The 15568-nt window shown below is 42.3% G+C and overlaps 1 protein-coding gene across 2 annotated transcripts; it reads right to left on the minus strand.

Moving 5' to 3' along the window:
- Window positions 1-1247: 1247 nt before the first annotated feature.
- Pcdh18 (protocadherin 18) lies at window positions 1248-15035 on the minus strand. Of its 2 annotated transcripts, none has more exons than XM_031376199.1 (4): window positions 12019-15035; window positions 11164-11249; window positions 10910-11073; window positions 1248-3215 (listed from the first exon to the last, which is right to left on the minus strand). In XM_031376199.1, exons 1-4 carry the CDS (start codon window positions 14503-14505, stop codon window positions 2548-2550), a joined length of 3405 nt encoding a protein of 1134 aa, XP_031232059.1. In that variant the 5' UTR covers window positions 14506-15035; the 3' UTR covers window positions 1248-2547. The 2 variants fall into 2 exon arrangements, with proteins under 2 accessions (XP_031232059.1, XP_031232058.1); XM_031376198.1 differs by having other exon boundaries at window positions 11164-11252.
- Window positions 15036-15568: the final 533 nt, after the last annotated feature.

Here is a 15568-nt window from a genome sequence, read left to right on the forward strand (position 1 = left end):
TAAATACTAAGAAAGAAATTAGTGGAGAATAAGTCACCACATGAGGGGCCTGTGACAAGTTAGACCATGAAAGGTTAGCCCACCATTCTGCAGGTACTGGTTAAAGAGAGGATTTGTGAAGCTACATACTGGTGCAGAATTAACTAGTTTGGAAGAGAATTTCCATGGCAGATGATTTTTAGTGAGTAATATTGAAAGGAATCCACTGGGGCCAGAGGAAATGAGGAATACTAAATGACAAAGACATCCTTAAGTGCTCATTTGTTTGCTTCAAGCCAAGGTGGCACTCGACTCAACTAGGAGAAGATTACAATGGATAAGGTGTTAGACCACAGGAAATGCAGCAGACATCTTGGTATTTGTGGACACATGACTGGGAAAAGGAATATGAGAGTTCATCTGAGATCGTTCACTAACTTAAGCTGTGGGCATGGGAAGTGAGAATAACTGAAGAACTTAGGAGGATCCAGGGTTTGGAGGCATGGAATGCCTTGCATGGGAATGCCGTGTTTTATTTATTCCACATTATTCAACCGTCTCTATTTTTGGTTGTGCTTCTTCAGTTGCTGCTGGTATTATAAATAAAGAACAGTGAAGTTATGCAAGTCTTTTCCTTAACGGTAAAATGCACTGAGAGGAAATGAAGTTGAAAGGAAATGAGTTTAAATGAGCTTCGTATTAGTGTGTGTGTGATCTACTAAACAAACAAATAAAACACCAGATTTCTACCTGGTTGCAGGCCCACCAATTGAGGCTAAGGGGACTTTTGTAAAAAATAATGCATTCTATTTAATATGGAGTTCATTTCATAATTTAAGTCTCTCAGTTTTTACCACTTTGGGGTGATCTAAAATAACATCCCAATGTCCTGTGGGTGAAGAGAAGGGTTATATTTTAGCCCCTTAGAAAGCGTATAAGCCATCACCTTACTTTCTTACTCGGGTTAGCATGGCATGTTCTGAGAAAGATTTCTGTAACTTGGGCAATATTTAATCTGTTACTAGTTGTGGTTTTGCTTTTACTCCAAATGCATTTAGGAAAAGACAGAAGAAATTCACTCAATTATTTTTCTTTCTCAGTCAGGTCTCTGACCCATCCCTTTCCAGTGTGCATGGGGGAGGGGACCTGGGGGAGGTAGGTGTAGGTGTTGGCAGTTTTCTATCTGTCATTTAATGCCCAACTTTGAATCCCCCCTCAGGGAGAGTTTTGAGCATGCAAAGCATTTAAACTTATAGACAGTTCCTTAGCTTTGCTTTAATTTTCCTTTTATTTTCACTGACAGTAAAATTTTCTGAAGAGTACAATCAAGATAGTGTATTAATAGAAATAACATTCATAGAAGCTTGGACGTAAATGATAATAGTCATACTAAGGATCTCGCTTACCAAGGCATTCCACACAGAAGATAACAGCACAATAAATAAAGTTTGCATTTGTCACACAATAAATCAGACAAAATTGCAGTAACAAAAAAAGTGACTTTATAAATGTTCATATGCTAAAAATACAAGCAAAACTGTGATAGCATGCACAAGAGACAAAAGCTAAACTTGAATAATTATAGCCAAAAAAAGACAATGTGTTTGATACAAATGTTCAAGTATGATGAGAGAAGAGGGGGAGATCCACATAGAGTTTCAGATACATCAATTATGTTTACTACCCCGGAGAGGCAGAGCACTGACATATCTGTCTTTGTCTATTAACACTCTATGCTGGTAGAGAACATAATGTTATTCATGTAGAGCACAGATTCCACATCATTGGATTATATTTCATAGGGCAAGGATCAAATTAGATTCACCATTTAGTTTCATTATAAGTAGATATTTTGCTACTGGAAAAAATATTCTCATGATCAAGCCAGTGTGGTGCACTGAAAAGTACAGGAGCCACTGCCAAGCAACATGGAGTGGAATATCATTGCTATGAAGAATTCACATGTCATTACCTTCTCATGAACATCTCAAGGGATGCTTCTAGGTATAAAATAGGTCTACTTCCTTCCTCCATTTTGCCTTAAGAAATGATCTATCATAGTTAACAGAAAGCAGTGAAAATAGTAATTCAAAGATTGTTTAATGTTTCTAACAATGCTTAATATTTTTGTAAAATTGAAAAGGAAGTAGCATCGTTTAATGAAACTAAGAATCACATAATGCATTAGTGGTGCTGTTCATACAGCTTCATAATTCCGCCCCTACTTAACTATGCTAAGCAGTAACTTTTGTTGAAAAGGATATAGATTCAAACAGTGGCTAATGTCTGCATGATTAGGAAAAACATGTTGGTCATGGGAGTAAAAAAATAAAATTTGTCTGTTAAATTACACATAAATATAAGGTACAAATGTATTTTTAAAATACAGATTAAAATAATCACACTTGCATCGTGTACATACGAAAATACAGTATTTAATATTCAATATACACAGACACATTTATGATAAATGCAACTATTTGGCAACGCCAGTTTTTTTGGGGGGGTAGGGGGTCCCTGTCCCCTAATTCCACACACATGGAACCACAGCGGTCCAGCTAAAGTCCCCTAGCTCTGGCGGACGTCTTGAAGCAGTTTGTTGATCTCAGCCACCAGCTCACTGGCATCCATGAGTTCGTGTTTCCCATCGCTAAGATGGTTAAGCACATTGTCAAAATCATCCTCCTCGTAGTTTTCAGGGATCTCCTCCATAGCTGGCAGCCACTTGGAAGAAGGCTGCACACTGGAGTGAGTCCCCAGAGGGGTCCCAGAGCTGCTGGTGGGGTTCTGAAAATGTGTGCTGGCTGCCCAGGCTGCAACCCCTTGTGGGTAACCCCCAGTTTTGCCCTGTGCTGGACCCTTTCGACGTTCCAGGGAGTTGGACCGGTCGCCTTCGCTGCATTCAGAATAGGTATCTAGGGAAGCGGGGAGAAGGCGCTGGAACACACTGCTCATTTCCGAAAGCAGGGATGATGTGCTGGAGTCTCCGGAATCCTCGTCGCTGGGGGAATCCTTCCCAAAGGTGGAAAAGCTCTTTTTTTTCTCCCCAGATTCTGCAGGCTGGCTGTCATCATCAAGGCCCTGATGAGAATGCTGTTGCTGAGGTTGAGCTGGGAATTCTTCTCCGGGGATGAACATGTTGCTTCTGTAGTCAGAGGATGGCGAGGGCAGTGGAGGCATCCAGCACTGGTCAGAGTGGCCCAGGACTCTGCACTCCTCCGTACATAGCCTCATTGCTGAGAGCAAACAAAGCAAGGAGAGTCCATTATTATACAAGACATCATCCAAAGCGATGGGAAATGTCATCTTACTCTTAAGGTAGAAAGTGAAGGTTTCACTCTAGTATCGTAAGGTTAATCTGTTGTTAGGCTCATTATATAGGCTATGGTTATACTTTTCCTTTGGTATGTTGGCTCTCTGGACTAGATGTCATGCTTGCGTTATAATCCATTTATTAAAGGAAAGCGAATAATCATTTTCAGTGGTCTACAGTGAATATCAGAAATATAATAAGGAGACCATTATTTATGTGTGAGCCTGTCAAAACCAAAAACAAACCAAAAACAAACCAAAGAAATTAAACAAAAAAACTCTAAAGCTTAGGTAATCCAACCAAAGTTGAACATAAACTGTACAATGGCAACAGCTGGAAATAGAGCTTTAGGGTGAGCTCTTTAGTTTTGAATAACACCAGGCAACCTTTATAAAGTATTTTTCGCTAACTTTCTTGAAAATAAGAACTTGACCTGCACTGAAAATACTAGTTTTCTGCTGAGTGTCCTTATCAGCCTTTCTTTCTTTCTTTGTTTAAATTCATTTTACATCCTGCTCACAGGCTCCCCCCCATCCTTTCTTCCCAGTCTCATCCTAAAAGCCCCTCCTGTATTGCCCCATCCCTTCTCCTGAGAGAAGGGGAGCTCCTGGGGTACTACCTCACACTTGTCCCAGCAGGATTTATCAGTCTTCCTCAAGGTTTGTATCCATTACTCACTGGTCTATTAAAATAACAATTCAAGGTGCTCTGAATTAGTACCTTAAGTATCCTGAGTTGTCCTTATTTAGTAATAAGTATAAATACATTAATATTCAATTACATGAAAAAGTCATTAGAAGCTGGAGAATATGAAAAGTACGTTCTTTGATTCTCAATATGTTCCAGTTTCCTAGCGGAATGTGAGTGGCCAAATTCGTAGAAACCACTACAACTGAGAAAAGCAGAAAAATAAAAGAAGGGTATCCTAAATTCGGTATACAGAGTTGATATGAAATGTATTCCATACAACAACCACTTACTTCAGAGAAAACCTGGTCTTTTCAATACCATTTCAAGACAAAGGACAGAATTGTAGAAAATGTAAAGTAACCCTTGTATGTGAAGGAAACCAGGATGGATGCTAACCACAGGGTTTGGGGCTGTGTTCATACATGCAGCTGCTGAGAGCGGATTTCCAGCTTTGTCACTGTAGAAGTTATGGCATGCCACACTTGTTGTTAGGGGAAACAAATTGCCTACTATGTGCGCTATGTCCACAGTCTGGTAAAGGGACTGTACAGAGCATATGAGCACTATTGTTTCTAGATGAGAGTAAGCAGAATGCTATAAATAATGATCTTTAACTGTGTGGAAGTCACTGCTCTTTATCACTGACCTCTATGCTAATTTTGGTCTTTAGCTCCCTCTGGACCTCCATTCTTAGTTTAAAAGGAAAAAAAATGAAAAAAAAATAAAAATAAAACACAACCAAAAATGAGACTAAGTGCTATAAGAGAAGGGTTTGAATTATGAGAGTCTAGAAATTCAAAAGCATACACGAAAACACCAGGAAAAGTGTAAGAGAATCTGGCAGAAAACTTTGTTCTTAGAGGGCTGACTGTGTCATTATGCTGTGGTGTGAACAAACAGGGTGATTTCAAGAAAAGTCAGGTTGAGATGACCATCCTTCAGGTATTAACTCTATATGGAAATATTTGCCAAACCCACTTTAATCAGTCCAATGGAGAACACAGCAAAGGGTATTGAAAAGCAAATGATATACCTTAAAAACAGCACCTAGGTTTCCTCAGGAGAGAATTGTCACAGTGGCACCATGGAGATGCCCCCACCTACATGCCACACCCTACATACCACACACCACCCACACGCCACACCCCACACTAAACAACACACTCGCCACACTCCTGATTTAACCTCTTGGTCTCCCAACATGGAAATGAGGCCTGTGGATATTGACTGTCTCCATCCTGACGGGAGAAAGGAGAACAGACCTGGCATTATTGCTCTGGTCCTCAGCTCTACGGCTTTAGGCTTAGGAAGGGCATCTTTGCTGTACTGCCTTACTTGGCTTTGATTTCCTTTAATGAGGATGAAAACATTACCTGAGATTCTACGAATCTTGACAACTTTTCTTATAACCTGAATGCACTGAGCGTGTAAGCAGCAAGAAAATAGAACAGCATGGGCTATGTGACTAGCACAAACATCTTAGGAATGGTGGTTAAACAGTGAAAGGCATTTATAACATACAAATAAACATACAAATAAAAATACAACATATAAATGATGACTTAATTATAGAATAATTAACTGAAAAATGTGAAGGAGAGCTGGAAGCAATCTCAGGGGTTGGAGTGCTTGCTGAACAAGTGTAAGGGCTGGATTTAGAACCCATGGACATGCCAAGGGAATGTGGTGGTCTACCTGTCCCCAGCCTTGGATAGTGGAGACACGGTATCCTGAGAACACGCTGGCTAGCTAGAGTGCCTATGTCAGGATCTCTGGGTTTATTGTAAGAGTCTACCTCATTGAATGGGATGGTCTTAAGAGCTATTGAGGAACATTGCAGGCATCATTGCAGGATTCGACATGCATGGACACTGTGCTGATGGTTTTCTTGACCAAGAAAACCTTGCTTCTTCTTGCTCTGTGATAACTCCAGCTTGCTTGACACAAGCTGGAGTTATCACAGAGCAAGAAGCCGCCCTTGAGGAAACACCTCCATGACATCCAGCTGTAAGGCATTTTCTCAATTAGTGATCAAGGGTGGCAGGGCCCATTGTGGGTGGTGCCATCTCTGGGTTGGTAATCCTGAGTTCTATAAGAAAGCAAGCTGAGCAAGTCGGGAAGTGGACTGTGTTGTTTGTACCTGCTTGGCTCAGGGAATGGCACTATTTGGAGGAGTGGCCTTTTTGGAGTAGGTGTGTCACTGTGGGTGTGGGCTTTAATACCCTAGACCTAGCTGCCTAGAAGCCAATATTCTGCTAGCAGCCTTCACATGATGATGTAGAATTCTCACCTTCTTCTGCACCATGCCTGCCTGGACACTGCCATGTTCCCACCTTGATGATAATGGACTGAACCTCTGAACCTATAAGCCAGCCCCAATTAAGTGTTGTCCTTATAAGAGTTGCCTTGGTCATGGTGTCTGTTCCCAGCAGCATAAACCCTAACTAAGACAGGTACACACACACACAGGCACACACACCACACACAAATGTCCACACACATGCAAATATACATAGACACACATGGACACCACACACAAACTCATGAAAATAGAAAAAGAAAGATAAGGACGCAGATTAATGAAAAAGATAACAAAGATTAGGTAGACAGAGACAGTGGAGACAAAAGGGGGTGTGGGAGGGTAATGAAACCAAAAGGAGTGTGAGAGAAGCAGAGGAAAGTATGCTCACGGCTATGGATGTTCTAACCTCACCCCAACCACTGAGATTATGTTGCTTGACAATGTATGTCTGTTTTAGTGCTGAAAATGTTCCATCCCATATACAAGGATCATGAAACGTGAGCAGTACCCATTTCTTCTGCTTTTCTTGGGACTATCTAAAAGCCCTGTCAGGTGACAGTTTTTGTATCGTCCTGGACAGGTAGAAACTATAGCTCCTCTGTATCACTACATGACTGTGAACTTTTTTAGTGTCCTGTATCTTACAAGTAGGATGGAAGACAGTGCAGTGAGTATAATAAGAGAGAGTATAAGAGGGCTTGAAGCTAGTCATTAGCTATGGAGTAACTAGTAGATTAGCCTTGGGGAGCCCATCAAATAGGGGCCACTTCAATGCCTGGCTGTCAATGGGACTGCAATCTAGTTCTTAGCCAAATATGGCAAATGATGTTTGGGACACCCAGGTAAAGGAGCAAATGAGATGATACTCAGGAAATGTTCAGAAAGGAAAAGAAATGGATATGAAGGCTGCTATTTCAAAAGACAGCAGGTAAGCAGCATTGGGTACCAGAAGCAAAGAAGAGGCTCTTGTCATGGAGAAAGGGCAGTGTGCACAAAGTACTGGTGTGCTGGAGGAAGAGAAGCCTCTCTGCCTGCTGCAGAGGATTCAAAGCTGGTAAAATTGAGAACAAGCTGAGATCGCGTTTCAGTGGACTTTGAATACAAAGATAATAGATGTGCTCAGTGTTGCTGAGCAACGAGAGTCAGAGATTGACTTTGAGTTAAAAAAAATGTATGTTAAAACGTTCTGAAAAGGTTGTGAAAACTGTATAAAGTAAAGATTTGAAAGTAGGAGTGGCCACGAGACACGGAATAGGAACCTGCCTATTGCTACAGGAAACGAGCCACTAGGGAAAGGAGGGGAACCAGCTAAGACTCCTACAGAGAACAGAGAGCAGAATGAATAATGAGCATTTGAAGTCCTCACAGATGAAAGATGTTGAAAAGTGGAATAGACTCAAATCAGGAAAGGTAAAAGAAGCCTAGGTGAGGGAGCCTTTATAAACCTTCTATGGGCAACAACTTTCACTAGGAACATAGAGACTTTATACACTCGTGTTTAGTGTTCGATTTCAAAGTTGAACAGGGAAGAAAGAAAAGAGCTGACAAACATGAATCAACAGATAAAAATGCATGTTTGTTTAGTAGAAAAAAAAAACCTACATTTGTGTGGGAATTAGAAGAATGAATGACCAGAAATGACCCTTTTGGTAAGCCATGCGATGCAACAGGATCTATATTTGCTCACAGATCAGTTGGAACAAGACACTTAAGTCCTAAAAATACACATACTTTAGAAAATTGTGCTGAGCTCTGTTAATAAGATTCAGATGTGGACCAACATTTTTCTCTGCTCATAGTATTTCCTGAGTAGATACTTTTGCAAACCACAAGTTTTACACCCTAACATGCCTGCAGAAGTTGCCAGAATGAAGAGGAATCTAGGATATTGACAGGATGTCACCACAGTGACGCTCATGATTAAAAGATGGTAATCTCTGTAGACACTCGGTATGCATTGCAGTCTGTGCTAGCAAAACAGGAACGTAATGGTATCATCACCAACCCCTGCTCATGTCCCACTGCTCTGCACCTTGAAAATAGTTCAGCCACATATAGAAGTAGGAAGCAACAGAGGGCAAGAATGTGCCTCCTATGACATAATTAGTTGGAAACACAGACATCTGAGCTCCTCCTGCATGTGTGCACGCACACACACAAACACCACCCTACCACACACACACAGTTTATAATTTTGAACAACTACATAATATTGATGAAGATAAAGACATATAGTAGGCAAGATTCACTGTTTTCTAGAGTTTAACTTTGCTTACCTACAGTTAACCCAATCTCTTTATTGTCTAATATTTATTGCTATTATTATTGATCATTATTTAGTCCAAGTACTAGATAATTCTGTTATAAGGAAGAAATCTGGTAACTTTGGGAATATAGAGAAGATGAAAATAACAGATTTAACTAAATAAGTTAAAATTCCAATAAATGAACCCCGTGCATTTATAAAATGTCTACTTAAATACTGATGCCATGCCCATGTATTATGAAATAACCTAATCTTGGAAATTCTGTTATTCTAGTGTATGCCCCTGTCAACATCATATCAGAGAACAAGAGAAATTCACCCAGCTACTTCATTATATAAGCCAGAATAATAAAACGAATTGTCATTACACATGACATCTTGGGGCATATACGTTCCTTTAGCTATTTCATAGATTTGTCTTTAAACTGGTCTGATCTATAAATTTAAAAGAATATACTCCATGGGTGACCTTAGAAATACACTCTGCTATGCACCTAGTAGGCTTCATTGCAACTAGACATCCTTCCTATACATGTATGTAGCCAGAGATAAAATATCTGATCTTGTAATCATATAACTAAATAAGCAACACCTACTGGTTGCAAAGAGGTGAGTATATTTTCAGATATAAAAGCAAATAAGGATGGAGGGAGATGATTCAGTGGGTGAGGGTTTGAGGAATTGGGTATTATTCTCCAGCACCCATGTACAAGCCAGGTATGGCTGCCTGTGCTTCTGCCTGGGGCTGAGACAGGCATCCTGGAAGCTTTCTGGCCAATAGCTAACTGTATCCATGAGCTTCTGAAAAAGACATCTCCTCTCAAGGTAATAAGGCAAAGAAAACAGAGGAAGACTTCCACTACCTTCTCACCCCTACCATGAGTATACTTGGGCAAACATATTTGCACATTTGCAGAGAGAGAGATGGGTCAGGGTGATATCTTAAAAACAAAACCCTAGTTACTTTAGACACATCATAGATTAATGATTAAGGGTGTCGACATTGTGTCAGATCTGACCACCTCATCTCAACCAGGCACAGCCTACCTGCCTGGTTTACATTGTTGGAATCTTTATAAGCTTCCAGTTTTCAAATGTGAAAACACATAGGAACACGAATGTCACAGACACCAGGATGACTAAACCCAGGGAGGATAGCATAAACATTCTTAAAATTATAAAAAGCTTACCCACTGAAATGTCTATCAAGCCAACAGCCACTACTATAAATAACTAAGTGGCAAAGCCTGACTCCTTAGTACTCCTAGAGTACTCATCTGAGCCCAGAGGATACCCTGGAGCACGGCTGCTAAGAACTGCTGCTGGTTAGTTGGTGCTACTATGATCATCATTCATGAGAGCTAAAATTCTATTTTCTGAATTTCCCCAAATTTCTGGTTAATTCTCTCATGTTTTCTATCCTACTTTATGTTTACAAATAAATAAATCATAAATACATAAATTCAAGTTAGATGGAAGTAAGAAAGTAGTAAACTATTGCTCTTTATTTTTTTCTATGTGTATTGCACATGACAGTCATTTGATTGGTAACCAATGAATCAAAACATGTGGACAGTCAGAGGAAAACTTCCATACTCCTAAGGATTGATTTCTTTCTGCAGCCCCTAGCAACAGGGCTGCTACTGATGTTCTCTGCACTCAGTTGGATCAGAGTTCCTAGGGCACAATTAGTGGCAAGAGTCACTAAGGAAAAAATTGATTCGAAACTTAATAGAATTTCCTCCACCTGGCTGTGTGCTTTATAAATCCCCCTCTGGGTTTGTTTTCCTTCTCCATTGCTGTACCCACTCAAAATGAAAGGTGGCATGAAATATGCTCTGCGCACCACCTACAAAGGTACATTCCTTCGCCTATTTTTAGTGCTTAAAATATACCCTTTCCTGTGTATTTTAGTCTCTTGATTTTGTGAGTTGGTTCCCATCACAGGAAATGCATCCTCCAAATTATAGTCCAGTTCACCACTCTTCACAGACCAGGCTGTCTGAATACAAACAGCCACCTAGTAATTTTCTGGAGTTGCTCAGGAGTGCCCAATGGCACTGGCTGGATAGGACAGAGGGAGGGGGACAAGGGTTTGGTTTCCTTCCGTGCTCTCTCCCCTTCCTTCTCCTAGTAAGCTCTCATATTCATTCCTTCTCTACCAACTGCTTATTGTGGACTTTGAGAAGAAAAAAATGTAAATGTCTCACATTTGTTCACTGCTAATAGTGCACACATTCCACCTATTTTTAGTGTGAAGGATAAAGACAGCAGAAATGGAAGCAGGAGAGAAGCTGTTGATCGTCCTGGCACTGTGGTAGCTGTGAAAATAAAGATTTAGCTATGGTTGCCCTCTTACCTGCTGGAATTCTCCCGTCAGTGAGGAAGAGGTCACTGAACCCTTCTCCCAGGAGCCTGTCTATTGGAGAATCTCGCCCCAAATCATAATCACTGTCTCCTGCTTCACTATCTCCACGGCCACTGTCCTTCAAGCTAAATTTATCCATGTCTTGAAGGGCATATCTAGAAAGATCAGTGAGAGAAACACACGGTTTTATTCTTCGGCATTTAAGTTACCTGAGACTTAACAGCTGACACAAGGGTGATTCATACCTATAGCTCCTGGAATATTTGTTTCCTCGAAAACTTGGCCGTGGCTGATATTGCCCCTGGTGAAGCATGGAGAGAAGCTGCGAGACCTGCTGGAAACCAAAGAAACAGTACTGTTTTCTGGGGAAAAAAAAGAGAAAAACACTCCTCACCCATTCACATGCATTAAGGAAGAAAGGAGAATGGCCTGCTCTTACATGCTAAGCTCACACTTTCTGTATGTCAGGGATTTACTTATTCTAGACCATGCAGGAGGCACAGTCAGACACCAAACACAGTTAAAATCTATTACAGGGAGATCTGGCCAATCTCAAAACACAAGTGAGTTGTTCATGCTTGAAAGACTTTTAAATAACTGCCTTCCTTTACAGTTTCGAGAAAATGGTCAAATGTAAAAAATAAAATAAAAATAAATAAAAATAAAAACACTCTGTAAAATACAAGTAATTAAACAATACCAGAAAGCCAGAAAACTGCACAAAGTTTTCCAAACACAGCGTGCATTGGAATGAGAATCTGAAGGCCCAGGATGTTGATTTTTTCAGGAGAAATTTTAACAATGAGAATAGCTGGGTCCCTTTAGGTTTTCTTTTTCCTTCTCAGCATCTTACTCTGAGAAGTGCAGGGACTCTGATTAACAGTCCCATGTGAGACATCACACCTAACACCCATGTGTGAATTATTTATAAAAATAGAAATATGCCACACTGTGTATTTGAGATAGGTACACATTGTGGCTTGAATCCTAGTGGAACTGCCTCCTGTCATTGATCAATGACAGCCTTAAAGGTGTGATTACTGTGCAGCCTCTGTGCTTTAACAGCTGGCTTTAGCAGGTGCTGTAGTTTATGATCTTACCTCAACAGCAGGAGTGGCGTGGGTGAGTTCTAATGAAAAATTCTCTGGCACGTGGTTTGATGAGATGGTCACCAAACTGTTGAGCGACTGGTGACTGTCATGACTCTGGCGGCTGCCCATTTGCCCCCTTTCCAAAGTGGGAGATGAAGATGGGGAGGATCTGTGGTGAGATCTGATGGGCAGAGTGCCATTGATGGTGGGCACCAGTGTGATGTCTCCTTTGTGGATCTGCCTGGATGGCCTTTTGGGATGATGCTGGTAAGTGGATTCTGCCACCCTGCAGTTGTAGGATCTAGTGTCTTTCTTCTCTCTATTACACCTCGTTGCAAACAGTACCATAATAACCAGCAACACTGCACAGATTGCTCCTAAGGAAATAATAATGATCATGGACACATCCAAGGATGCGTGGCTGACAGAGGTCATAGCTGTGCTCGTCACCGATTCTGCATAGTCAAAGACCACACATCTTAGAAGGACTTTAGTGTGCAGAGGAGGATTGCCCTTGTCCTGGATGATGACTGAGAGTGCCCATTCGGTAGAGGAAATGGATTCCATGCTGACGTTGGTATGAATGTCACATGACCTTGGATCCATGATAAAGATGTTTTCCTCATTACCAGCTACTATGGAGCAGCTGAATTCAGCATTTGCACCAGAGTCTCTGTCGACCACCCTTATTCTGGTGACATGAAAACCACTTTCAGCTCCTTTGGGGATGGAGATTTCTGCAGTATTATTGTGCATGGCAGGCCCTATAACCACTGGGACATTGTCATTCTCATCAATGATGGTCAGCACAACTGTGGTGTTGCTGGAGAGCTGCTTCTGACTCCCTCCATCCCTTGCTTCCACCACGAAAGTGATCTGACTCACTTCTTCATGATCAAAGATCCTGAGGGCGTAGATGGCACCATTAGAGGGGTCAACGGTGACATAGGTGGTGATGGAGCTTCCCAAGACAAAACTCTCCAAAATGGTGTATGTCACATGTCCGTTTTCACCAAGATCAGGATCGGTGGCTGTAACTGTGGTGATATACGCCCCTGGTGAATTATTCTCTGAGATGACAAATTCATACCGGCTCCTCTGGAAGCGAGGTGGATTGTCATTTATGTCATTGACTTGAACAGTAAAGTGTCTCACTGAAGAGAGGCTGGGTGTTCCCTTGTCCTCGGCAATCACAGTCAGGCTATACTCAGATCTCTTTTCTCTATCCAGAGTAGCATTGGTCAAAATTAAGTAGTTGTTTTCATATGTCTTCTGAAGTTTAAAATGCCCATGCCCATGAAGCTTACAGATTATTTCCCCATTCAGCCCAGAGTCCTTGTCCTGAACCCTGACAATAGCAACAAATGTATCAATGGGATCCCCTTCAAAAACATAAGAAACCTCTTCTTTTCCAGGGGACATGAGATTTATGCTAATTTCAGGTTTATTGTCATTGACATCCACAACCTTAATTATAATTTTGCAATGAGCAGGAATGGAATTGGGACCCAAATCTTGGGCTTGAACGTCTATCTCATAGGACTTGGTGAGTTCATAATCCACTGGCTTGAAAAGAGTCAAGTGTCCTCTTTCTGAGTCGATCTTAAAAGTCTCTATAATTTTGGGAGACACATGACTGCTGAAAGAATACACGATTCTCCCATTAGCGCCCTCATCTGGATCGGTGGCATTTAGATCGAGGAGCAAGGTTCCAACTGGAGAGTTTTCTAAGAGTTGTATTGTGTAAGAGGGCTGCTCAAAGGCCGGGCTGTTGTCGTTGGAATCGGAAATGCTGATTTTCAGGACGGAGGAGCCAGACCTCTGAGGCACTCCCATGTCGGAGGCCGTGAGCTGAAGCTCGTAGCTAGCCTTCAGCTCACGATCCAACTCTTTCACCACTATGAGTTCAGCGTACTTGGCCCCGTCCGTCCTGGTCCGCACTTCGATGTTAAAATAATCATTAGCAGAGAGCGAGTAGGTGTGAAGGGAATTTTCCCCAACATCTGGGTCGAACGCACTGTCCAGAGGGATGCGAGTCCCAACTGCTGCGCTCTCCGATATCTCAATGGGAATGACGGGTCTCGAGAATTGAGGGGAATTGTCATTAATGTCCAGCACGTCCACTTCAATATGGAACAGCTGCAGATGCTCGGTCGGCAGAGTGAGCACATCAAACTCTATCGAACAGTTCAAGTTTTTTTGGCATAGTTGCTCGCGGTCAATTTTAGCCCCTATACTGATTTCTCCGGTATTCTCATTTACGACCAGGAGAGGAGAATTCCCCCGTGGCATGGCTCGAAAACGAACGGCAGAAGGATTTGGTAGCTTCAATAAAACATCAGCCACATCTTCTGATAGTCTAGCAATTACCGATCCGACCCTCTGCTCCTCATAAATCCTGTATTTCAGATTTTTACCCAGGACATCGTGGCTGAAAAACGCCATCAGAAGTGCAAGTGCGAATCTAAAGTGCATTTTAGTATTCATTTGGTGCATTGGTCAGTTGCTAAGATTCCCTTCTCAGGGCGAGTTAGAAGAGCCCAGCAATCCCTTCAACTTCCTCCCCGTCACTCAGAGCTCTAAGCCACATCGGGTCTCAGAGTCTTGAAAGCGACTCTTAATCACACAGCAATTATAGCTCGCAAACTTCAGTTTTCATACACACCGTTTGGTGACTTCCAGACAGGAGCGTGAAGTCCCCTCCTGGTAGGGGTGGCCGCCGGTCCTCCTGGCTGGGAGCAGCGTGTCACCTCGGCCTGGCTCCCCGCGTGGACTCCGTCCCCATCTATTGCAGGGTGCTGGCAGAGTCTTCAGTGTGTCTTTCCCGGGCGATTCTTGATTTCCCCCCTTTCCTTTTCTCTGCTCCGCTGCAGACTAAACACCCGTGATTGCTGACTCCAGTCTGAAAATCTCTACAACTTCACTTCAACTCAGACAAAGCTCTTTGCCTGGCGTGTGTTGAATCGCTTCCAGCCAATCAGCGAGCTTCCAAATCCGAGGCTGCTGGAGTCACCGGAGCGAGGGAGGGCGCGCGTGGAGGGTGGGAGCGGGAGGGTGGCGGGCGCGGGCTGGGGACCCGCTAGGGGCTCGGGAGCGCGGCCGGGGGTGGGGTTCAGCCCTCCCCGCCCCTCCTCCATCTCCATCCACTTTCTCCAAGCGTGCCTCGACAAAGGGGAGACAAATTACAGCAGGAGAAGGGTGTGGGGGTGGGGAGACAGGGAGGGAAAAGAAAAAGAAAGGAAGGAAAAAACTTTAAAATCAACTTCTGGCCGCCTGTATTTATATGGCACATTAAATAGTTCTTGTTTTCTTAATTGATCTTTTCTTCTGCCACAAACATGTAATCATCTTGCTTTTTTTCAGGGTTCCTTAACTGCTGGTTTCACTTAAAATACCTCCAAGTGAATTTTGTCGGTGGAGGAATTTAATAAAATGGGGAAACTTGCTTCTAATTATGCACCTTCCCCTCCCCCTCAGCGGTCTTTTCTCCTCCAAGGAGCACACAAGCCGATTTTCTTGGAGCTCTGTTTTAAAGAACAGCCCAAGTGGAGAGGTTTCA

This window comes from Mastomys coucha, unplaced genomic scaffold (genome assembly GCF_008632895.1).
Source record: "Mastomys coucha isolate ucsf_1 unplaced genomic scaffold, UCSF_Mcou_1 pScaffold16, whole genome shotgun sequence".
NCBI classification, from domain to species: domain Eukaryota; kingdom Metazoa; phylum Chordata; class Mammalia; order Rodentia; family Muridae; genus Mastomys; species Mastomys coucha.

Excerpts from the sequence above, each read along its gene's own strand:
- Pcdh18 (XM_031376198.1), bottom strand. The coding sequence starts at position 14,505 with ATGCACCAAATGAATACTAAAATGCACTTTAGATTCGCACTTGCACTT. Across the intron at positions 11,253-12,018 it reads ACGCCACTCCTGCTGTTGAG|CAGGTCTCGCAGCTTCTCTC; the intron begins GTAAGATCATAA and ends TTTGGTTTCCAG. Across the intron at positions 3,216-10,909 it reads TGACGGGAGAATTCCAGCAG|CAATGAGGCTATGTACGGAG; the intron begins GTAAGAGGGCAA and ends GTTTGCTCTCAG.